The 25,006-nt window shown below is 37.4% G+C and overlaps 1 protein-coding gene across 3 annotated transcripts in view; it reads right to left on the reverse strand.

Annotated features, from left to right (window-relative positions):
• Positions 1–13,310: 13,310 nt before the first annotated feature.
• The window catches only part of EPHA7 (EPH receptor A7), a 165,655-nt gene continuing 153,959 nt past the window's right edge, over positions 13,311–25,006 (reverse strand). For all 3 annotated transcript variants that reach the window (XM_030944409.1, XM_030944412.1, XM_030944408.1), the window contains one exon: positions 13,311–17,077. In XM_030944409.1, coding sequence (XP_030800269.1) covers positions 16,882–17,077 — 196 coding nt within the window. In that variant the 3' untranslated portion in view covers positions 13,311–16,881. The remainder of the gene's footprint in view (positions 17,078–25,006) is intronic.

Genomic DNA, 25,006 nt, shown 5'->3' on the forward strand with positions numbered 1-25,006 from the left:
AGTGTAATCTTTATAATCTTTTCACAACACAAGAAACCTTTTGTTTTTATGCCAACTCTACTGATACCTTGTGCCTTGATAAAGCCATAACTACTTTTAGTAACAGCAAGCATTTGGCCTCTGCACATTGGTTTTTTGACCCTTTGTGGTGGCCTGCTTTTAACTTTTAACCATGGTTCTTCAAAGCAGCATATCAGTTCTCCCGTGTTTGGGGAAAAATCTTGATGAGAGTGAAGTTTCATCACTTCTCCCTGAGGATCTGGCTTCTTTTCAAAAATGTAAACTGTAATGCTTCACATGGTGTCCCTGGCAGGACCTTTTCTAAGCAAAATGTGAAGATTTGCAATATGAAAACTATTTCCTACCTATTGAAATTGCAGTGGGGAAGACATAAAAATTATTTCAGTTGTCACAGAAATCGTACAGAGAGATTCTCTTTGCCAGTGGTAGATTCAGATTTGTAAGCAGGTGAGCAATTGCTGCTGACTTTTTCCAGTCTGCCGTAGAACTAAAGGTCAGCATGGGTTTATGTGCTACACGATACAGCTGACACCTACCAAGGCAACTATAGCGTCTTGTTTTTTTACTTAATACCTACGACTTGTAATTTCCATCTTCTTTTTTTTTTTTTTTACCAAAACAGCATCCCTGAACAATGTCATCAATAGAAGAATGATCTCTCTTTCTGATTCTTATCTGAGAGAAGTTAATTTTTTGTGCTTCCCCCCACGTCATTTTATCAATGAGCCATTAAAATGACACGCAAGAGCTTGAAGTTAGAAGTGCTCTAAATTATGTATTTCTAGTGCAGTGCAGCTGCCTGGGAGATGTGAGCTTGATTTCACATCCAAATCTCATATTCCTGCACATTTAAACAGAAACCCCATGAATAGTAACTGGTAATTAATAACCCTCTCCAAATTGTCATCTCCCTCAACCCCTGAGAGTGATACTGCTTCCCCCATTGGCACAATAGAAAATGCAAGGAAATAGCAATAGAAATGTGGATGCCACTACTTTTTGTGCCATGTTCCTTAACAGCAAGCTACTGCTTGAAGTCCAAGAAACAGCTCTGCTCATAAAATGAGTTAATATGTCCACGCCCTCGCCTTGTTAGGACTCCCACTGGATCTGAAGAATGATTGCAGAACTTTACATATTTTTCCCTAAGGAACCAGCTTTTACAGACCATAGATAAGAAGAAGAGACCAGGTCTTGATCTCATTGATCTGTGAGTCCTTAAGTTGCAGTATTGGCACCAGGTCCAATGGCTGTGGTATTCTGCAACCATGCAATTAGGCTATCACAGGAGAAACTGTATTCCAGAATTCAAAAGAGGCCTGGAATAGACCCAATACTTCCTGTCACTTCAGAATGAAAAAACCACAACTGAAAATATGTCAACACCTGTCCTGCTTTTCTGAAGACAAAAAAATCCAAAGGAAGCTCAAATTGATATTTCTAATTCACTACCAAACAATTTGTTACATTGAATAATTATTCTTTGCAAATAAATATATTTGCATATTGAAACCTGATTATTACTTTTGTTTCAAGGAAAAGAAAAACTTTGTTTTCCATAGAGAGGTTGTTACATATATTAGTTTTAAAAATATAAATATTTTTTCCTGTTAATACAGATCACAAGATGCTGGTTTATGTTATTATCAGGCTCATTCTTACTGCATTGTCCCCTAACATCCAAATTTTGAACACATTTCTCTGCTGAACACTTTAAGCCATATACTGCTGGGTTTCCATATGTATACAGCAGTCTGCCATTGAGCAAGGAATTGCAGATTTTGGGATTTAATAAGAGGATAATGAAATTAAAGGAAATATTAAATGAAAAATCAGTCTGTTCAGAACTGCATCATGCCCACAATATTTTATAGTTTTGGGAGAAAAATGGTGATTTGAGTAAGAAAATACATAATGATATAACATTTTTAAGAATTCTGACTATGAAAAGAGTATGAATAAAATAGAGGATACTAAATTTAGCAATAACACATAGATTTTTTTGGCAAAAACTGGAGAAAAGAAAGCCTTTAAGAATATTTATCACTTCTGTCTTATTTTTCATTACAAGGTCTCAAAGAGCTTCATAAACATCAATTAGATCACACTTGTCTCCTCATCTACTTCAAATGAGTAAACTGAAGTTCAGAGAGATTAAAGGGCTTCTCTATTATAAAATAGTAAATCAGTGGAAGACCTAAAAACAGAATTTGAGGCTTGGATGTGAAGACCATATTATGCAGAATTTTCATAATGCAATAAAAAATGTCTTAAATATCATGGAGATTGTTTATTATAGAGATATAATTGGATCGAATCTAGTGAAAACTACATTTATATTCCAGTGGAAACAAAATTTGGTTTGTGATGGAAGTATTCAAATCACATTTGGGACTGTTTTCCAGTAATAACATGCCTGTTTGTGGGTGAAAATAGATTCTTGAAAATTGTTTGTACATCAAAAAATGAGTGAGAATTTATGTTTTTATATACCAGTATCTATGTATATGTATACCAATATGTTTATTTTTATATATACATATAGCCAATAAAATCACATTATTAAAGCTGCAAATGCAGGAGGAATGGTGGGACTGAATATGTTACCAGACCATGATAATTTTCATGCAAAACTACACAAAATAAAACCAACAAATTTAATCCATTTCTAATCTTAACCATGAACACAGAGTCAGAAACTAATGTTACATTATAAACTGAAAACTTATTTCACTTTCCAGACACATGAGCAGTTGTCTTGTAATATCAATGATTTCTTTTTTATAATGAGCATAATTTCTGCAAGTAATGGCAAGTAATGGCCAAAGTTAAGGCAATGAGATATATTTAGGATATTTATTGTTTTCTATACTGACAACAGTAAGATCAACTGAAACCTTTGGTGAACTTAAAACAAAGGTTTCAGCACTTCAAATGGTTCATGATGTTTTTGTTCTTGGAGATTTATTTCACTATATTATGTCTGGCACTAGCTGGTGAGCAACTAACAACATAACACAGTGGTGACTGCACGATGCTGTCTCTGCTCTCACTGTGAGCTGGGCACAGATTCCTATTTCATATATCCTTAACAATTTGTTCTAGTGGTGGAAAAAACTGAACTTGTCACATACTGGCAACAACAAAAGCAGTATTCATCCAGGAATGTTTCTGTCTTGTTAGTTTTGGAAAGTTATCTGTGAAGCTGGATGTGTAAAGCACACGTCTCGGTCACTGTGTGAGTTTATCTCATCGAGGCCTCGCAGAGCCACCTCAGCACCCAAGTGTCACTGGCCTTAGCTGCAGATACCAGTTAAGGATTTTGGTATGTTATATTGCAATCTCCTTTGCACCTTGTCATTTCTATCTTTCACACATTTTGCTTGTTTCATAGCTCAGTAAAATTCCAGCTTCCCAGGCAACTGCCAGATGCAGCTGCAATGTGGCTGGCACCTTCTCTCTGATCCCACTGCAGGCAGTGAAAAGTTTCTCACTGATTTCATCAAGAACTGGACTAAGAGTTCTGTGTGGAAAAAGCTCCCTCGAGACTGTAGTCTGTAATACTCCAAGTAAATTCCTCTGCCATACTCTTGGCCAGATAACAAGCTTAAAATCAAATTCCTGCTTGCCAAACCCAAACAGCTGAACACAGGCCATTTCTGATCCACCTGCAAAACTCAGCAAAAGTCAGTAAAATTGCATTATTAGTAGAGGAGAACTAACAGATGTGTTGTTTTTTCATTTTGTTTTTCTTTGGGGTTGGCTGCAAGTCCTTTCCTATTTAATCAATATTACTATGGGTTATTTGATGATATCCAGAGGAAAAGATTGGTTTATTCAGGATTCTCGGGTGAGCGTTTTTCAACACGAGGCAGGAAAAAACATTTATATAAACACATATACAATTCTTCTGTGGCAGTTCTTCCATTTGCAAAGAACAGGGAGGTAACATCATAAGAAAGTATTGGAAATTCTCATTCTGAAATTTACTCTTTTTGCTCATGTGGGCATAGTCTCATGTTACCCTAAACCAGATGCAAGCTTAGACATTTCACCTGGAGTTTATCTGTAGCCAGGAGAAAGAAAAGCAATGAATCTGATTCTAAAACAAGCAAATCAGGTAAAAGGAATGACTCACTTTCTAATGAACATTGTCTCTCTGCATTAATTATAGTATCTAAATAATTAATTTAGGTTAGACATCTATATATTCTCTATCCCACTACTAATTTTTTCTTCAAAAGTTAAATAAGATGTATTTTAAAGACAAATTTTAATCAATCTTTGAATACATAAATTTATGCATATGACTAAAACATACATAACATGAAATACATAATACAAAACTGCATACATAGATGTGCAAATTCACATAAATTCACATATGCATAGATTTATGCACATATTACTACCATAACCCTTGCCTCTATACACATGTGATCAGGTTCCTTAGATGTCTTTCTAAAGGCAGTCATTCTGTTTCCTTAAATATCACTACATAACCTAATCACATCTCCCTGTGGTCTCTAAGGTATTTAATTAAGGAAATTACATCAATAATTAAGAAATAGTGTGGCCAGTCTGAATCTATTTCTTTTTTATTTGATCTCCCTTAAAAAAAAACCTCAAAACAACCCAAATCACCACATTTAAGATATTTGTTTGCCTGTCACTGCATTGTCTTAAAAAATAAAATCTTAGAAAGATTTCCTTTCAAATATCCATTATTCAGTACATTTAAAAATAATTAGTTTCTTCTTTTAATAGTGATTTTAATAGCTAAAATGTCATTTTGATGGCACCTGTGTTTTAAAACAGCCATAATAAGGTTTTAAAATTCACCTTTTGTTGAAAAAATTCTCATGAGAATGGAAGAAACAGCTTATTATTAGGAAGATAGAGAGGGACAGTAAATGCACTGTAACATTGGAGTCATCTTTATTTTCAAATTGATGTTAATTTTGCACCAGAGAAATATGAATTTCAATTTAAAATTATTTTATTCAGTTATGTATTTGAGTTAGATTTGAATCTGACAAACCAAAGAGGTGATGGGACACAACAGTTATAATCTCCTATAAATGTATTTAGGTTCAAAAAGTCTTGCATCCTTTTTGGCTTGCATTTCTCCTCCAGATAAATGCTAACCTTTTAATAGATGTTATCATTACCAGTAATTGTTAACAATAATATTGTTAATACTAATTAGCAAAAATGCTGCTACACACAGAGAAAAAATAGGCATAGCTAAAAATACAGAGGAGGTGCTTGTTAGGAAACTGATCAAACAAGCTTAATTATGACCCCCAGATAAAGGGACTGCCATTAAACCATTAAATTATCACAGATAAAACAGACGCTCAGGCACTGTCTGATGATAAATCACAGCTAAAAACAGCAAGGAAATCAGAGCTTGAACTGCTAATCCTTCTGAAGTTTGTGATGAGCACCAGTTCCCCTACTGTTTTGCATCTATTTATACTGCACTTCGAACCCCCAAATGGCCTCTGCTTATCTGCAGCTCTAGATAATTTATGTCTGTTGGTGTGTCACCTCACAGCAGAGGCTGTTATCAGGAAAGAGGAGTTTAGGAAATCTGATCCCTTGAAATGCTAATCCTCTGGAGATTAGTGAACATAAACGAGTTTTCTGCCGTGATTTACTTTTGTTTATTAGTAGCAGAGATTAGCACTTGCGGCTTGCCATTTCAGACAACTGCTTAGTTTGGGAATAAAGTGATCACTTGATGTGCAGGATTTTCACATATGAAGTTGTCCTGAGTATAGCAGTCAAAGGTGAGATAGTAATTTTTCTTTATATGTCGTCTCTTAAAAAGATTTGTAAATGTTTTTTAGCCCATGAAAGGATGATCTTAAATACCTCATTCCTTAAACCCTAATCCATAAAAGAACCTACCTACAATTCTGTGCAATGTTAATCATGTGGGTCATCATAGAGTAATTTTGATGGGATATTATTGTCCTTATATTCTAGCTGTATTTAAGCACTTTGCTGGATCACATCCCAGCAGTGAGAGTCTCTCTGGTTTCATTCAGCTATGATGGCTACACTCCAAGCTGAAATGGTTAATGATGAGAAAGGATATGTGAGTAGGAATTTTATTTAAATGGTTTTTTCCCTATCTTTATGCTGTTGAACTGCTAAGAAATCTTATCTTTCAGCATTTGATGGGGTTATTTGGTTGGTAGCTAAATGCCACGGGTTTTAGTCCTACAGACTGTTCCTGTATTAATAACTCCCAAAACCATCAAATCCAAACATGCCTATTAACATAGTATAATGAAAGCTTGAACTGCAGGCACATAATGCTGCTGAAAATACTTGGGCTAAACACATAGCTGCTAAGAGTTTTCAATTTCCTTTTTTGTTGTTGCACTCAGGTTCAGTAGTCACACTGGATGAGATCACACCAAGTGACATGACTGATTACCAATTAGCCAAGCACACTGATGGTAGCTGTTGGTGGCAGCTACTGAGATACAGTACTATGTGTCAAAGAGATAAGGAGATGCAGGAAATTAAGCTGACCTTGAGATCTCATTACATTCAACGTCACCTAATGGCACTTGATATTTTTAAATCCTGGTTACATTCACATCACCAACTCCATTCCATCTGGTAATTATTAAAAAAAAGTTTCAGAACTTGTGCATTGTTTATTTCCAAGAGAATACTTCACTATAAAATGCATATGAGAACAGTCTGGAGGGAAGGAAGTGGTGAAACTAGTCCCTGCTATTTTTGAGGGTGACAGAGGGACAATTTCATTACTTTAAAGCACGCATTGTATAATTTTGAGGTTATTTCTTAGGTCCCTTGTGGAATGCAGTTAGTCATTAGTTCTGTTAACCTTCCTCAAAAGCATGGAAGAGAAGAGGTGGAAAATAGCGCCATCACCAAAAATAAAAGCAAAGAATGGACACAAAAAGGCAAGTAAGAATGCAGATTACATCTCTCAGTGTTTGTTTTTTGTTGGATTCCATAAAATTACATCTTTATACACAGGAAGGTTTCTGTGAAATTTTGATTCAGATATTGCACAAAGGCAAAGATTTGCTTAAATTATTTTATTCTTAACATATCTCTAGTTTCTGAGAAAAGAAACAAAGATAAGACCTTTTGACAGGCTTCTCTACATCTATTTGTGAATGTGTGCTTGAATATCTGTGTGCACTCATGGGTAGATAGATAATAATTCTGGTAAACTTAGAGACAGAGCTTTTAAACTTTCACCCAAGAATTTTGCCTAGTTGTACAGACGAAATTATGGACAGCTCTGGCGATAATTAAATGGTGATTACACAAATATTGAAATCTTTCATTTTTATTCACCATCAAAATGAATGTACAGTTTTCATACCTGTACAGATAAAATATAATTCTGAATGGACTAATGCAACAATTTCTACATTTTTATTTGGCTGAGATGAATAATATTAATATGTTCAACTAGCTTTAAACTTAATTTGAATCATCTACAAAATCCTGCACTTATCTTATTCAGTGAACCCTTCCTACTTTTTCTATAAGTTAGAAGCCAAAGCTATAAGTTGCGTTTTCAACATACATTAGGCAACATTAAATATGAAGCTTTCAGAAAGAATGTGCTCCATGTATTTTGACTAATTAATTGGCAAATTCTTGACAATATAAATAATAACAAATTTATAATAAGAAAACTGTATATCTTGAACTGCCCAAAGAAATTTCTGCTGGCTCTAGCAACCATGACCTACTACAGTAATGTTTGAAATATTCCTGTCCAAATTGGTATTAATTATGGTTGACAACAATGCATTTTCTAAGTTTCCCTTAGCTGAAATATTTAATGATGCATATAACCAATTCCTTGTATGTATTAGAAAAACCTGCCTCCAAACTGACCATCTCAATTTGTTTTCCTTGATACTTCAGCTTTGATTAGAATGGCTGTCCACTGGTTAAAAGTTCATTTGTAATATTAACATTGAGAGACTTCCCTGGCTATTCATCTAGACCAATGCATGCAGCATGATCAACAAACAGGAGCTGGAAGCCATGGTGCAGCAGGAAAACTGTGACATAATTGCTATCACAGAAACTCCACACAGCTGGAGTGCTGCAATGGGTGGCATAAAAATCTCTTCAGAAGGGGTAGACAAGGATGGGAACGTTTTGATTGCCTAGAATTTAATGATAGTGATATTGGGGTTGAGTCTTTATAAGCGAGGATTGGAAGAAAGGCCAAAAAGGAATATGTCATGGGAATCTCTTAGAAACCACCCAGCAAGGATGGAGAGGTGGATGAAATAATCTACAAGCTCTAAGAGAAGTCTCACATGGCTTTTGTTCTCATGAGGAACTTCAATTTACCAGATATCTGCTGGAAATACAACACGAGACAGAAAATGGCCTAGGAGTTTACTGTAGTGTGTGGAAGATATTTTCCTGTCACAATATCTGAAGGACCCAAAAAGAGTCCTGTTGGACCTGTTGTTTGTGAACAGAGAAGGACTTTAGGGTGCTGTGATGGTCAGAGGGCTTCTTGGGCACAGCCATCATGAAATAATAGAGTTTGCAATTCTTGGAGAAGTAAGGAGTGGGATCAGCAGAGCTTGGGAGCCTGGCTGACAAAGTCCTTTGGAGGCAGTCCTGAAGGATAAAGAAATCCAGGAAGGCTGGATGTGCTTTATGAGGGAAATCTTAAAAGTACAGGAGCAGGCCACCTACCATAAGTTTTGGAGGTGAGGAAGAAGACCACCCTGGCTTAACTGAGAGCTTTGAGTGGAAGTCAGGGAAGAAAGAGAGTTTAAAACCTTTAGATGAAGGGGCAGGCCATTCAGGGAGACTACAAGGATGTAATGAGATTATGCAGGAGGAAAACATGGAGGGCTGAAGCCCAACTAGAACTTAATCTGGCTACTGCCATAAAAAATATTATCAAGTATTTTTATAAACACATCAGCAACAAAAAGGAGGCTGTGGAGAATTTCCATCCTTTAATGGATGCAAGGAGGAATACAGTAACAAAAGATGAGGAGAAGTCAGAGGTAGTGCCTCAGTCTTTAATAATAAGAGTAATTTTTAGGGCACTGGGGGGTAACTAGTCCTCTGAGCTAAAAGAAAGGGATGGGGAGCAGAATGAAGCCCCCATAATACATGTGGAAATTTTCAGTGTCCTGCCACGCCACTTGGTGAGCACAAGGGTTACAAGGCCTGCATGGGATTCACTTGAGGGTACAGGGGAGATACTAGAAGAGTTCACTAAACCATTTTCCATAATTTTTCAACACTCCTAGCTCGGCAGGCCAGTCCCAAATGACTGCAGATTAACAAATGGGACACCCATCTACAAGAAGGGCTGACCTCAGTGCTGGGGAAGGTCTTGGAGCAGATAAACTTGAGTGAGATCACACGGCATGTGCAAGACAACCAGTGGATCAGGCCCAGCCAGCAGGGGTTTAGGAAAGGCAGGTCTGCCTTGACCAGCTGATTCCCTTCTATGACAGGGTGACCAGTTTAGTGGGTGAGGAAAAGGCTGTGGATGGTGTCTACTGGGATTTTAGCAAGGCCTTTGACACAATTTCCCACAGGATTCTCTTGGGGCACCTGGCTGCTCCTGGTGTGGAAGGTGCTTGCAGTGTGAAACTTGCCTGGATGGCTGGCCCAGAAAGTGGTGGTGAATGGAGTCAAATTCCATTGGCAGATAGTTACTAGTGACATTTCCTGGGGCCCAGCGTTGGGGCCAGTTCTGTTTAATCTTTATCAATGATCTCAATGAGGAAATTGAGTGCATCATCAGTCACTTTGAAAATCACACAAAGTTGGGCAGGATTGTTGATCTGATGGAGGGTAGGAAGGCTCTACTGAGGGATCTGGACAGAGTGGATCAATTGGGCAAGGCCAGCTGTATGAGGTTCAACAAGGCAAAGTTCTGGGTCCTGCATTTCAGTCGCTACAAACCCACGCAGCACTACAGGCTGGGACAGTGTCAGGCAATGCACCCAGCAGAAAAGGACAGGAGGGTGTTGGTCAACAGCCAGCTGATCATGAGCCAGACGTGCGCCCAGGTGACCAAGAAGGCCAATGGCATCCTGACTTTTATCCAAAGTAGTGCGGCCAGCAGTGATTGTCTCCCTGCCCCTGTCCTTTGTGAGGTGACACATTGAGTACTGTGCCCAGTTCTGGGTGCCTGACCACAAGTACATTGAGGAGCTGAAGTAGACTCAGAATAAGGCAACAAAGCTGGTCAAGAGTTGAGAGAACAATTCTAATGAGGAGCAGCTGAGGGAGCTGGGGTTGTTTAGCCTGAGGAAAAGGAGGCTCAGGGGGACCTTATTGTTCTCTACAACTACCTGAAGTGACAGGAGGCTGGTCTCTACTCCTGAGTAGCAACTGGTAGGACAGGATGAAATACCTTCTAGTTGTGCCAGAGGAGGTTTATTTTGGGTACTGGGAAAAATTTCTTCATGGAAAAGGCTCTCAAGCATTTGAAAAAGGAAGCGGTGGAATCATTGTCCCTGGAGGCATTAAAAGTTGTGTTGATGTGGTGCTTAAGGACATAATCTAGTGGTGGACTCGGCGGTACTAGGTTAAGGGTTAGACTCAATCTAACCCTTTTCCAAACTGAATTGTTCTCATTCTATGATTCTTTTATGTGAAAGTGCAAACATATGTGTATGCATTTATAAGAAAGAGAGAACTTGAGCATAATATAAATCAAGGTCCTAAAATGTCAAAGAAAATTCACTAACTAAGGCTTTTCCTTTTACTTTTAAAGATGCCTTTGTCTATTTCTTTAGTTTGTAATAAATTGAGAATTATGTTATTTCAGAGGTTTGGAAATCAGTACTTTCAAAAAAGTTGGAGTCCCATAAATGGCTTCAAATTGAGATCCCAAATGTTTGAAAACCTTAGATAAAAGGTATGTTATAGGAAATGTTTTCCCTTGAGAGAATTAGAAGAGGTTTTTTTTTTCTTTTTCTGAAGAATCAATCCATCATTTATCACTTCCTAAATCTGGGTTTTGTACTAGAAAAAAGATTGAAACAGGTCTTTCAATAATGTAAGTGTAGTTTACAGTCAAAACACAACTAAAAAGATATTTTTCATGAGTAAACCTGCAACCAACAGCCAATGAAGTCTTCAATCATTACTACATAGAAAGAAAAGAGCTAGAAAGGGCTGGTGACATGGGCTGTGAACAAGGAAGGGGAATTTTTCTAGGATCTGGTGTGAACATAAAATATCAGAACTGGCACAAAATTATCACTTAGATGTTTTTTGACAAGTTTAAAAACACAGGCTTCTACGGGTTCCTTCATGTCTCTAAGTATATGAGGCCTCAAAAGAGCTTTACTGTTATTGTGTGTCAGTGCATAAAAACACACTTCTGTGCCATTTTGGCATTATATACAAAAAGCGTTGTGCCTGCCCAGTACACACCAGGAAGGACAGGCTGACCTGGGATTTGTTATGAATTTTTCCTTAATCTCAAGTTTCTGTTCATTGTCTTTTATTTTATTGCTACCTGACATCCTTACTCAATTAATACCTATCAATTAAAAAGTAGAACCCATTAATGTTAATATCAGCAAAACAAAAAAAGCTGAAGCACTGGAGAGACCGTGCCAACAGATAAATCTAACAAACTGAGAAAGAAAATAATTACAAATGTGTGAACTAGCCTGTATTAATATTGATACATCGATATAGACAACAGAAGCTTGTATTAATGTAGATGAATAGATATAGATGACAGAGATAAGGATAGTAGTCATTCAGAGCTTGTTCTTTTTAAAAATCACAGGGCAGATTGATTAGATAGTTTGCAGAGTCTTCATTTTTTGCTTATTAGTTCTTAAAGTTCTACTGTTTCAGACAAGGATTTACAGGTACCTAAAATGTAATAGAACAGGTAGAAATTCATCATCCCAAACCTCCACTGGTAGCTGGTTCACTTTTGTCACTGGCCAGATTAGTATAGCTATATGTTTTGATAGAATTACTTTTATAACTACAGAAAAATAAGCACAGTACATAACTGTGGTGTGGGGTTTTTTTGTTTGATTTTTTTTTTCGTTGTTGTTTGGTTTGGTTTTTTTGTAGTTTTTTTAAATATTGGCAAGTGGAAGTGTTTCTAAAATATTAAATAAATAAATAAATAAATAAATATGCTCTCAGTTCTTTCTCTCAAATATTTAGTATACAACTCAGCTTGGGAAACACTAAATGTCAGTCATGGTTCACTTATGTTGCTCACTCCTTTCCCCACTATCTAAGATTTTTCATATGTTATGAATACTTATAACTCATAGGGTCTACTCACCTGTCTACATTTACATACTGTCAGTATTCACATGGTAACATGGGTCATGGCACAACACTTGTGTAGACCAAGCATAGGTTTTGGAGGATTGCAAGAGTGCCATTTGAGCGAAGGTTATATAAGGGTTACATAAAGTGAGTCCTTTCTCACAAGAAAGTTTAACAGGTCTGCAATGCTGGGATTCAAATTCTTATCACTGCTTTCACTGGTGTCGTAACTTAGACCTCAGCTTAAACTTGCACTTGAACAGAAGTGGCTAAACACAGCTTTGAGTGCTCATGCTGACAGGGTAGTTCCCCAAAGTCTATTCAGTTGTTGCCGAACCCTGAAAATTCAACTGTGCTAGAGAAAAAGAAGGATTGTGACCTCAGCATTGTAGTTTGGTTCTAGAGCTCACTGCAGGAAATAGTGGGATCAACAACAGCTGCTGTGGGAGAGATTCTGAAAGTCTTACCTCACAGCACCTTAGAGTCCCATGAGCAAGGCAGTGTTGAAAAATATACCAATATCAGTACACCACTCTCTGGTTTAATTTAGCCCATCTGAATGTTTCGTCTGTTCACTCAGACTGTTGCCTGCTCAGTATGAAAGAGTTGGTGGAGGTTGTTGCTTAACACCCAGGCTTTCTCTTTTTAGTGTAGAGGGATGTAACTAATCTGGGCTTACACCTTTTGCAAGGAGAAAGGAGATCTAAGAGGCTAAAGGCATTCCTTGATGCAGTTTATGGATCTAGCCCTTAGCAATTTTTCACTCTGAAAGTTGCATAACCACTCTGTCAGAACCAGGAGGCAATAAGAAGGTCTAAAATCTTCTTTTAAGGTTTCCAGTTAATAAAACACAAATGACAGTAGTTTGAAGTCCTCCCTCCCCCAACCTTAAAAAACATAGAAGTGAATTATAGCAATTGGGTACTTAGTGTTTGCAAAGATTCCTGGACTGAAGCATGAAATAAAACAAAGGATTTAAGCAAAAGTACTTTTATTAGTAGTAAAGGGAAATGTGATATCTAAGAACTGTCAGATGAGAAAGTTTGATACAAAATGCTTTTTGTAATTTAAATCAGTAAGGAACTGCCTGGAAAGAACTGCAAAATGATTTCACAATTTTCAATGCCCTTGGCCATGAAGGAGTGATGAAATCTGATAAAACAGAAAGAACTGAACAAGGGGTAAATAAGTCTAACTCTACACACACAGGAAGGGACTACGAATTAACTATTGCTTGAGAAGAAAAAAATAAGGAATTAACATCAGACATGTCTCTGAAAACATCAAGTCAAGCACCCAGTATCAAGTAAAAATGTGAAACAGGATATTTGGATGATTAAGAAAGAAACTGTAAACAAAATAGAAAACATATATATATATATATCACAGTATAAATACACTGTATCGCTATATCACTGTATAAATACATCATACACTCTTATTTTGAATAATTCATGCAGCCCTGGTCATTCTACTTCAGGAGAAAGAAGGGCACGACAGAGAGAGAAGATTGACAGAAGAAAGAAGTAAATTCACAGAATATAGGACAAATTCAGACTACTCATCATAGTGCACTGCCCTGATTTGGGAAGTATTTGAACTGTACATATTGGATATAGAGCCCTGAAGATGTCTGGAAGTGAACAGCTGAAGGTTTCCCTGATCTGCAGGGATCAGTGGAGGCCTTAAAGCAAGACTGTGCCCCCACCAAGGCACACAGCCAGGTACACAGGGCTGTGTGGGCTCGTGGCTTGAGTCAGTGCAGCTATTCCTACTTTATGCACAACCAAGTGTCTTCTTGAAAGAGCTGACAGACAGTATCAGGGAAAGATTGTGAGGAGAAGTATAGGCAAGGTTAGAAATTAATATATAGGCAAAATAACCATGCTGTCCTTCAGTCTCAGGATACATTACGGTAGTTTGGTTTTTTTTCAATCTTTTTCCTGTAACACCTTGTGGCTACTGAGGTAGCTGGTATTAAATCCCTTCCCAAATCATGCATCCAGTTCAGTGTCTGAACCCAGAAGGTAGGTCAAACTGCATTCCCCAGATGTTATGCCACATTTCCCAGTGGAATTCCTTTTTCTTTTTTTTGGTATCAGAGGGTGGTAAGGTGCCACACAGCTGAATCTTCTCTCAGCACCAAAAGTTAGGCAGGTATAGATAACCTCCATATCTGCTATCATGCCAGAAGCAGTGGCAAAATTATGCAAACTCTGGAGCTTGGCTAAATAAAATTAGTAGAAATATTACCTGTGTTTTGATATTGCTTTATGTTGTGTCTCTTATTGCAAAAAGTTGTATGCAACTGAGTTAGTGGAGTTCCTTCAAATATGTAAAAATTATATGCAAAAAATCTGTATTATGGGGTGATATTATGACACTACTTTGCAATCCCATTTTTTTAATGATAGGTGGATTGTTATAAAACTTTGAGCTACATTTAATTGAAGAATTATTTAGGCAGAAAAGATTTTGGTAAATTGACACCATGTCTATAGGATTTAAATCCAGTATTATTTCGATGACAGTGGAGAGAAATTACTGAGGTGGGAATCACTCTTCAAGCACTGCTGAGCATTGAGTTACTCTCTATACCTCATATGTTCTTAAGTAGCCAAATTTTTTACACTGACAGAGAAGGTCTTGTAGATCTCATTGCTAAAATGGTACCCTGAGATGACAAAAGCTTAATTAACTTAAGCAAAGTCCAAATTGAAGAAAATTAAAAGAAAGTGCTTGGCCATTGCTGGCATTTGGAAACCCAAAAAAGCACCATTTACCAAAATCTTCAAGCAAATGATGGACAAATCCAACCAGTTAAGGATTTTTGGTAATATTTCAGCTATGACTTTCAGTTGCTGCCTCCTCACTCAAACAAATTATTTTAATCTTATCCAGAGTCACCATTCTCAAACAAGGCCATTGTCTCCATGAGACAAATCATTCCACTGCTAGAAGAAACTAAAAATGGGCGTCATAATGATAAGGTGTCACAACAACCAACTTGATATCACTCTTGTATACATTCAAGATGAATGACTCGTGAAAAGCTGTGTTACCCTGAAGGAGAAGAAAAATCTACCCAGTTCTGTCCTCTTAAACTTACCAAAAAAATACAATGCACAAGTACTTATAATAGCCTAAACATCAATACTTTGCAGTCAGAAGTACCAAGTGAAAAGTGTCTATATATGCCAAGGTAATAGAATACTTCATTAACAGCAGTAGTCTCTCAACTGTCATACCAGTACATCTGCTAAACTATAACTATGTTCAGAAACAGTTTCACTGGAGACGGAAAGATCTGAGCCTTTCCAGCATGCTTTCTGATAAACCTTTCCAGGCAAAATGGAAGAGCTTTGAGGAGGATTTGTGGACACATAGTCTGCAGCAAAAAAGTAGCTTCCTGTAAGTAGATCCAGTTAAAAATTCTTAATGTAGTTGGCAAAATGCCTTTTCTTGGGGAGACATAGAAACTGGCTTTGCTCTTTGCAGACTAATCATTAGACATGTCTGATCACAGAAGCAGAGGAGAAGGAAGTGAGGAAGAGATTAGACTGGCCACTTTTCAGCTTTCTTACTCCTGAAGAATTCTTACCTTGGAAATCAGGGTATTTTAAAATGTCTGACAGGCCGAACATGGCAATTTTCCTGTTTCCTTCTAAAAATACCAATTTTCTAAAAAAAAAAAACCACAACAGAAAAACCAGTCCTACATAATCCAAATAATTTCCAATTTTATCAGAAATTTCATGAAAAGTTATAATATGTATTTTTTTCTCCACAATGAGCAAAATCCCTTCTTATTTTTCTGTAATACTGAAATTGTTATTTTCAGCATTAAAAAAACCTGTTAAAATACTCTTCTTTCCTGTTTCCATTCCACCGTGAGTGGTATAATTTCTTTCTGTTCTAGAATGAAAGGACATTTTAAAATGTCCCAGACTGGCTGGTGTATTATAATTTTGCTGAATATTTCTCAACAAGGCCTATTTGTAAGCAGAGGCAAAGACTCACATATATTCATCTGCAGGAGTATGACTAACAGAATGCTCTCTGCCTCTTGCTACCACGAGGAGTATCAGTAGGAGTAAATCTGTATCATCACAGCTTAAACTTCTTCCCCAGCAGGATCTTTGGAAAAGTTTATTTATCTGCTTCTCCTTCTCCTTTGCTCTTCTATATACATATTTTATGTATAAGAGGGGAGCTAGAAAGAAGATGGGGAAGCAGGGTTATGTTAGCGTGAGGAGCTTCCAGGGCAGGCTTCCAGGGCAGCTTTGCTGGCTCTTCTCTCCCTAGCAGCATCGCCATGTCCTGCTTCACCATCCTCCTGAAATCATCATGCTCTTCAGATGTGGTCTTTCATCCTTGTCATTAGCCATAATCCTCAGTTTGTCAGATGTGTGTTCTGGCCTCTCCCATACACCTCTGTTTACTCTTCCTCCTGTTGCCAGTCTGTTCCTCCCTTCTTCTCCATTCCTTTCCATGCTTCTTTTCTACATTTCCATTTTCTAATCCCAACTACAGTCCTTATGGGCTTTAAAAAAATGCCTCATAGCGTTCACTGTGCCTCCAAACCAATCTCATGATCTTATGGTTATAACTCTTGTTTTGCTTCCCCTTTCTGCTTCCTTTGTCTCCTGCCATTATGCCATTTCTATTCAGGCTGTCATCTCTTCTGGAAAGGGATTTTTCTTGTTGTCTGTTTTGCAAAGCACCTGGCATGTTTTTGATTCTGTCAAACAAATAATAACAACAGATATGAAATTTGCAGTGCAGCAGAATCCTGATATCAGGAAGTAATAGAGGCAAATTACACTATCATTTTCATTGCCATGTATACACCACTATTTGACAAAAATTCTCATTGACTGGGTAGGTAAACATCAATAAACTCAAAAATTCTCAAACACCTCTAACATGAAGGAAATGTAGTTGTGTTTCACGTTGGATCTCAATGAGCCACAGGGTTATACTTGACAATTTCAGCATTGGAAACAAAGGAAATAAATGAATGAGGTGCAATTTTTCAGATGGGGACTAGGGTATAAAATCAAGTACTGGGAGAAGATGTAAATAACTGTTTGAAACAAAGAAGCAGGACAAGGGTGAAATGGGTGTGTTAAATATAACTCTGCTTAATTAAAAAAGCATACACAAGGCAGACAGATTCTAGCATGTAAGCTAATAAAAGTAGACTCTCCCTTAGCCCAGTGTTATCAGAAGCTCTTGGTATGGCTGAAGAATCTTAGAAAACATTTTAACTGACTCATCTCAGTCATTATATGATACTTGGCACCTGAAGACAATGTTTATGTTACTTGTCCTGCTTAAAAAGCCCCAAAAAAACAAACCCAGAACTGAAAAAAAAAGGAAAGAATAAGATGCGGATTTTACTGAACATTTAGTGACAGACTAGTCATATGAAATCTCTAAACAATATAGCTTTAGCACTAATGGATGTAGGCCAGGACTGAATGTAAATTATTTTACATATGGCTAGAAATCTCTTAACTAAATTATTTGAAATTCCTGGGAGAAAAGCAATTTGTTATAGACATTGAGACAAGCCAATGTAACACTAATACTAAAGAAAAATAAACTAGCAGAGGAATGTCCCCCTGCTATACCAACCAATATACTTATAGCTGCTTCCAAAGTAGCATCTGTCATTGCAGCACATGGATTATATTATTTAACAGCGTGAATCAAAGGGAAGAGACTCATTCCTCATTCAAGAGAAGAGTGATATTAACACATCATTGCACGACATACATCTCTGTGACCAAAGTGGAAAAAAATGGGAACAAGATGTTTTATGATAAACTGAGAAGAGGATCTGATATTATTAATAGCCATAATATCTGAGGCTTAACAAACAAAAAGAAGAGCTAGAGAAAGCAATCTAATGGAGGGACAGAAAGTTTTCTTCTGTCTCTAGTAAAGTGTCCTAGGGACTAATTTTACATGAAGGGAAGGTATTAACTAAGCTAAATCTCATTTCTATTAGATTTTTTTGCACCTGCCCCTTGAAGCCCTAGTAATGCATGGAATGCATGAGAAAAGAATTCATCAAAAAGGCACTCTGAGGAGAGAAATCTTTTCAAAACGGAAGAAATTTTTTACTCTGATAGGTCCTTTTAGTATTTTGAAGACAAGTAAGCCTTTGAATTAGTAAAAATGATTGACGTGTGAATTTATTCAAAGCTAAACATAAATGGTAGTCAAAAATGTCACTTTGATGCATAGGTATTTAAAACCTCAAGTTATATTTTTATTGGCTCTCTCTCTCCTGATATTTTTTGGGTAGCACCAAAACAAAGCTCTCTAGATCAAGAGATGAAATAGGGTACAGGGCCACCCTGGACTGTGGCACAGCTTTACTCTGGGCTGCCAGTAGCTCTCACTGCCCAAGTACCAGTTTCACCAGAGAAGAGCCCAGGTGCAATAACAGCATGAATGAAACAAGAATGAAGCATAACAAATGGGAGATGAGGATCCCTGTGCAACACATGGCAAATGAATGAGATAATTTCCTTGCATCACCAGCTACTCAATATCATAATGGTTCGTTTCTAGCTGCCATGCTGTCCCATATCATTCCACATTTGAATTAGACAGTCTATCTCCCTGGAAAGAGATGGAAACCCAAAACAGTTTGGAGAAACTGAAGGCCGGTCAAAGACGGTAGATAAAGCCTCTGAAGCGAGGATAGGGCTTCAGTTCTTGGTTGCTCCATCTGTATGGCTGGATTTAGCACTTACTTATCCAGTCTCTGGTAAACACCAAGGCCATATCCAAAATCAAAAATGAGAGAAAAAAAGTCACTACCCACACTGTGACTTCCACATACAGGAAACCCCATGAGAGCTAGCTCTCTGAGTGCCCTGGGTAAGCTATCATGTATCCCAACACTAAATCAGGAAGTGTCAGGGATTCACAGCCCCTAACCTTCTCTGAAACTAGATCTCTAAATTCATCCTTTCAACAGGAGATACATGTAAAGAAGGATCAAAGAGATCACATGCACGTTATCTAATAGTTGAGCAGTGTCAGAATGATATGGCAACGTGTGGTGCCTGCAGACTAAGATACTAGCTCTTCTGGGAAAAGAAGGCCACTCAATGTCTTCCAAGAAAAATCTCCATTTTACTCAGAAAAACAGTCCACTCATTCCCACAGAAGTGTCACAAACAAGATTTTCTGAGGAAGAAGGAGGGGATTTCTGAAAAGGAAAGGCGCATCAGGAAGGGAATGGATGGTACAGTACAGGAAATAACTTCAGAGGCAATTTTTGACTAGGCTTATTCTAACCAACCCTTTCCCAGGCAAGCAGCTGCAGCTCAAAGTGTCTGGTAACATATGAATACCAATGCACGAGTCTCTCCTTTCCCACACCAACCCTTTTTAGAGGTTGAAAATATCATGTTGGCCTTCTTGTAATACCTTCCCACAGCACAGTAGTGTAGAGTCAGTCTTAGTCTTTCTACATCTTTCTCTCCCAAGAGATACGTAACATTTCCACAAGTTCCAGAAAAGCAGGCCATTCATCAAATCACAGGAAAATAAGGAGAGTCATATACATAAAGATGCCAGACAGGTATTACATGTCTGTCCATCAACATCCTGAACCATGGATAGCCATGATTCAGCTATCAACAAGCATGAGGGGAGTCAATCTGTTGTCTTGTTCTGGCATTTATGCTAAAAAAGGAGAGAGAGTGAGCCCAGTAACAGCTGGATGTCATCTCTGTGAGATATCTTCCTGCTTGCAGCAAACAGCTTCTACCAATTTACATCATATTCATCTGCTTACTAATGCTCACTGGCTTTAGCTAACAAGGACTTCTGTCACCAAAAGGTGTTTTAAATTAAAAACAATAGCAACAACACAATAGAACTTAGGTCTAAGCACTGCCAAATATAATTTATTGTTTTGCAAAAGTATGCTGCAATGGTTCAATGACACATTTGCACATACATAAGTCTTTGCTAAGATATCTGGCTTCTATGTATATATATATATGTGTGTGTATACATATATATATTCTGTATGTGTATGTATATATTATATATATATGCATTCTTAATATATATTTAATATATATATGTAATCTTGAATTCAAATAACTTGACAGCATCTGATATTTTAAAAAAAGATAAATTCAGCTTTGAACAATCCTATTCAAAATATACAAGTGTAAAAATGGTATTAGCTACTTTAAAGGTTTACTTTATACAGATTTTTCTTCCCTTTTCAATAATTATTAAGATACTTTTCTATACTGAAAGCAGGTAATATTCCTAAGGTATATCTTTTTGCTTTTTCAGCAAATAATTCAGACGCAGATGACACAGGTCAAGCATTAGTTTTCATATGATTTTCAACAATCTACCTATATTAATGTCATAAAATCCATAAGAAATGTTTATAACAGTATGAAAGAATATGAAGAGACTTTCCCCCCCATTCATTGTGAGAAGTGTAAAATCACAAAAGGTAGCTCTTTTCTCCTGCTTCCCTGACATAATCCCTTCATCAGGTGTTTTTTTTTTTTTCTGCCATTCAGCTCCCCCTTAGATTGCACTGCCAACAGAAAGATTTTGACATTATTTTAAATAAACTCCATTAGCTTGTAACACTGGTGTTAACTGGGCATTCCATGTAAGCCTGACATTCTGCTCTTCCATATACAACAATTCCCCCCACTGTAAACACACTTCTTTTTCCTGTTTGTTTTGATTTGTTTTTACCAACACTAATGACTTCTGACCACTTAGGAGTGGTCTCTCTGACTCATTGTTGGTTGTAGACAGACATTGCTTTTGTTGGTGCTGGGTAGTAAATATTCCTTGCTCATGATCATCTTCTGCTTACCCTGCAGGGAAGCATGGGTGCTGCTAGGTAAGTGTTAATAACTGATGCCAGCTGGGGAGAAATTGAAGTAGAGCATAGTGCTACAAATAGCTTCCTACCTCATGGCTGAGAAAATATCCCTCAAAGGCAGCTCTGCACGAGGTAACAAACATGGACAAGCAGAGGGAATTTGGTGTTGGGACACTCAAGTAGCTACTGCAAGAAAGGTACTGCCTGGGAGTCATCCTGCTGTTAGGAAAGCAGATTCATGGAATAGGAGGCAGCTTGTGGCTGAGACTTTCAACAAAGAGCACACAGCCTAATTGGGATGCTTTTGCCAGCAAGTAAAAGGTATAAAAGAGGATTTGCCTCTTGCACAAATTTAGGTAATGTAGGCATTGAGACAATTATTTCTCTTGAAAAGAGCACTACAAAGAAATGCCTGAAAGCTATTTTTTATTCTCCTTCCCTGCCTCCATTCCTGCTATTGGCAGTGGATGAACTGAAGTGTAGGGAACCTCTGTAGTAAAGAGCAGCTTTTCCCTCCACAACAGCAATGAATCATTTCTCCACAGCACTAAGTGGTTGAGGCCCAGTAATATTAAAGGAGAATCCTCATTAGGAATACCTCTCAGTGCCTTGCTGGTCCAATTTCTTCAGATAGGCATATTGGCTTGGATTTTAATCTAACCCTGTCTTTTTCTCCAGCAGCCTATGAGGGTACAAATATTGTCTAGTAGTGAAGGAGATGCTGCTATTTTGTATAGATTAATATAAGGGATGATTTATGGCTCCTCCAGTAAACAAATCAGGAGAGAGACCTGAAATGAAATGGCCTGAGGGCAAGAGCTCTGCAACTCTTTCACTTTCTGAACAAAACTCCTAATCACTCAATCTCTTAAAAAATACCATTTCTGAGTGGTCTTCAGGAGGTATCTGGGTGATTTTACTAAGTTTCTTCCAGGCAAATCAGATTTCTCATGCAATGTACTATGCGAAACATCAGGGGAATAACACAATTTATGACTATGACTGAAAAGAACATGCTGGAGAGAACAAATCTGAGATTCCTGCACCTTCTTTCTGTTAAGCTACACGTGTGTTCTTGGCACAGGCTGTTTGTCCCTGAGAAAAGGAAATGAAAACATTTTACAGCAGACATGTCAAAATGGACACGCAGACCTTCAGGAAGCCAGTGGAAGTTGGCATAGTAGCACAGGTTGAACAACAGTCAAGAAATTGCCTGAGTAATGTTTCTACAGACATGAAATGAGAGGGATCAATGCGGATACATTCTATCTATCTATCTATCTATCTATCTATCTATCTATCTATCTATCTATCTATCTATCTATCTATCTATCTATCTATCATTAAGTCTACACTCTTGCAAGCCAGGTTTGAATGTTTCAGTAAAAATAATGGATTATTTTTCTTCTCAGTGAGACAGTATCTTTGGATCAGGAAGTTTGTTCCTTAATGTAAATTCATGGATTTCTTCATAATTCTAAGGAAGTAATCATAGAATCACAGAATGGGTCAGGTTGGAAGGGACCACACTGGGTCATCTGGTCCAACCTCACTGCTCAAGCAGGGTTGTCCTAGAGCACACAGAACAGGATTGCATCCAGATGGTTCTTGAATATGTGCAGTGAGAGAGAGATGCTACGTCTCTGGGCAATATAATACAAGATAATTTCTATTGCACTTGCTTGGTCCTACAGACTCTCATTATTCCTTCTTTGTTTTGGCACAAAAGAGGAAGGCTTTAGTTATGGGCTTGGGGCTATAATGCCTCTAGTTTATAAATGACAAACTCAGAGTCATGGAACTCTAATACTAGTAGCACACATAAGTCTTTGGGCACAGCTATGGCTCATAGCACTGTGTGTGTTTTTCAGTGTGAGCCATGTTATGATTCATCAGAGGACCTCTAAGTTGTAGTTTTTTATTATTAATTATTATTAGCAGCACAGCTCTACAATTGGTTATTTGGTTCAATTAAATGCAAAAGCCTTGGTCTATGGATGAATAGATTTTCTATTCCTGATTTAGTTCTTCTGGCACCAGGCATTATGTCTTGTTTTGTCCAAGATTCATTTGGCTGGCTACACAAGTTTTGCCTGGTTGTATCACATCTTTTTTCATAGTCTATCAAGACATCAGTTATTTTTTAACTTGTGGTTCTTTTTTGGTCACTTTAATTAGACATTAATTTCACCCAATTTGTATGGTATAAGTGCTAAAATCTGCTATCATTATACAAGACTTAAAAGAGAGCTACTCTAAAATCATCTGAGAGTAAATACCATTACAGTTCATGTCCTATTTTCGGGCTTTTATTGTAAAAATCTCCTTTCATGTCTCGATTTCAAGTCTGCTTGAATGAGTTGTGTATTACCAGTTGCTTTCCCATCTGTCTCAATTTAGTCTCTTTGACAAATTCCAATCTGGCCTGAGGAAAAATCAGAGTACTGAAACCACTCTACACTACATTATTAGGTATATTATATTAACAGTGTCTCTTTACTTAAAAAATCTTCACACTCAACTACCCTGCCAGGAATGTCTTGTAGAACCCTACAACTTAGACACTGTGAATGACTTCACAGCTCTCTCTCCACTCCCTCCCATCTTCTGACTTCTCACCATGTACCAAAGCGAGGGTTTTCATCCATAATTTCTAACCTTTCATAATCTTGTTGGATGTAACCTACAGGGTGTACACATCACTCCTTTCACTTTCAAACTGCCTAACCCTTGCCCACCCTGAAAGTGCTCTGAGAATTTCATGGATATTATAGACATGCAAATTTTATCCATTTTGTTTTGTCCCAACAGATTTGGCTCTAAATGTATGTGTCGATTATTGTAACTTAAAAGTCTCAAAAAAAAACAAATCCAGAGGAAAAACTCTCACAAAATTAGCTTGCATCCTGCCACAACTCTTTCATCAGGATATTGTAGTTTTTATGCCTGTGGTTTAATCCTTTATATTTTTCAAATCCCTGTATGGAATGTGTTACAAAAATGGGGAGCCCTGTTATATTTTGGGTTTCAGAGTCCATTTGTTCAATGAGGTTTTTCCTTCTTTTTTCCCCTAAACCATTGTATTCCCTCCCCAATCCATTTTTGCAGGAACTTTAATTGCAGAACTGCCTATTTCCTAGTAAACAGACGGCTGCACTATTCAAACAGTAAAGATACCTGTTTAAAAGTAATTGTTGGCTACATTTGAAACCCTTAAGGGATTACAAGAAAAAACATAGGCTGCAGCCCAGGATTTCTTGTTTTACTGGAAATTTGTTTTTGGCTAAGGCTTTTGAGTCATCTCAGAAATCTCAAATCTACCAAATGTAGGTCCACCACAAGTTAGGGGGGAAAAAATTCACCTGTTTCCATATATCAGTTAATTGAACAGAAGTACAATCCTAACAAGTTCTGAAGATGGAGAAAACCTGTTGTGATAGGTGCTCAGCAAATCATAGCACCAACTCTCTGAATACCTCTGCAGCATCTGCTGCCAGAATGGCTCTTGGGCAAGAATTTGTATTACACTTTTCTAAAACAGCACTTGTCATTCTGTACGGGATTTGTTCTCTTCCATGGGAACCTCAAATGTCACTTGTTTAAAATAAAACAAATATGAGAAACAGCCCAACCAACAAACAAAATCCACCAAAGATCAAATGCATATCATGAGCACATCAGTTTTAAACCACATGCAGGGAAGCAATGAATTAAGGATGTTTTAGCTCTAAAATGTCACAAACATAGCTTTAAAAGGTGAAATGACCATTTTTTGGT

Source organism: Camarhynchus parvulus, chromosome 3 (genome assembly GCF_901933205.1).
Source record: "Camarhynchus parvulus chromosome 3, STF_HiC, whole genome shotgun sequence".
NCBI classification, from domain to species: Eukaryota; Metazoa; Chordata; class Aves; order Passeriformes; family Thraupidae; genus Camarhynchus; species Camarhynchus parvulus.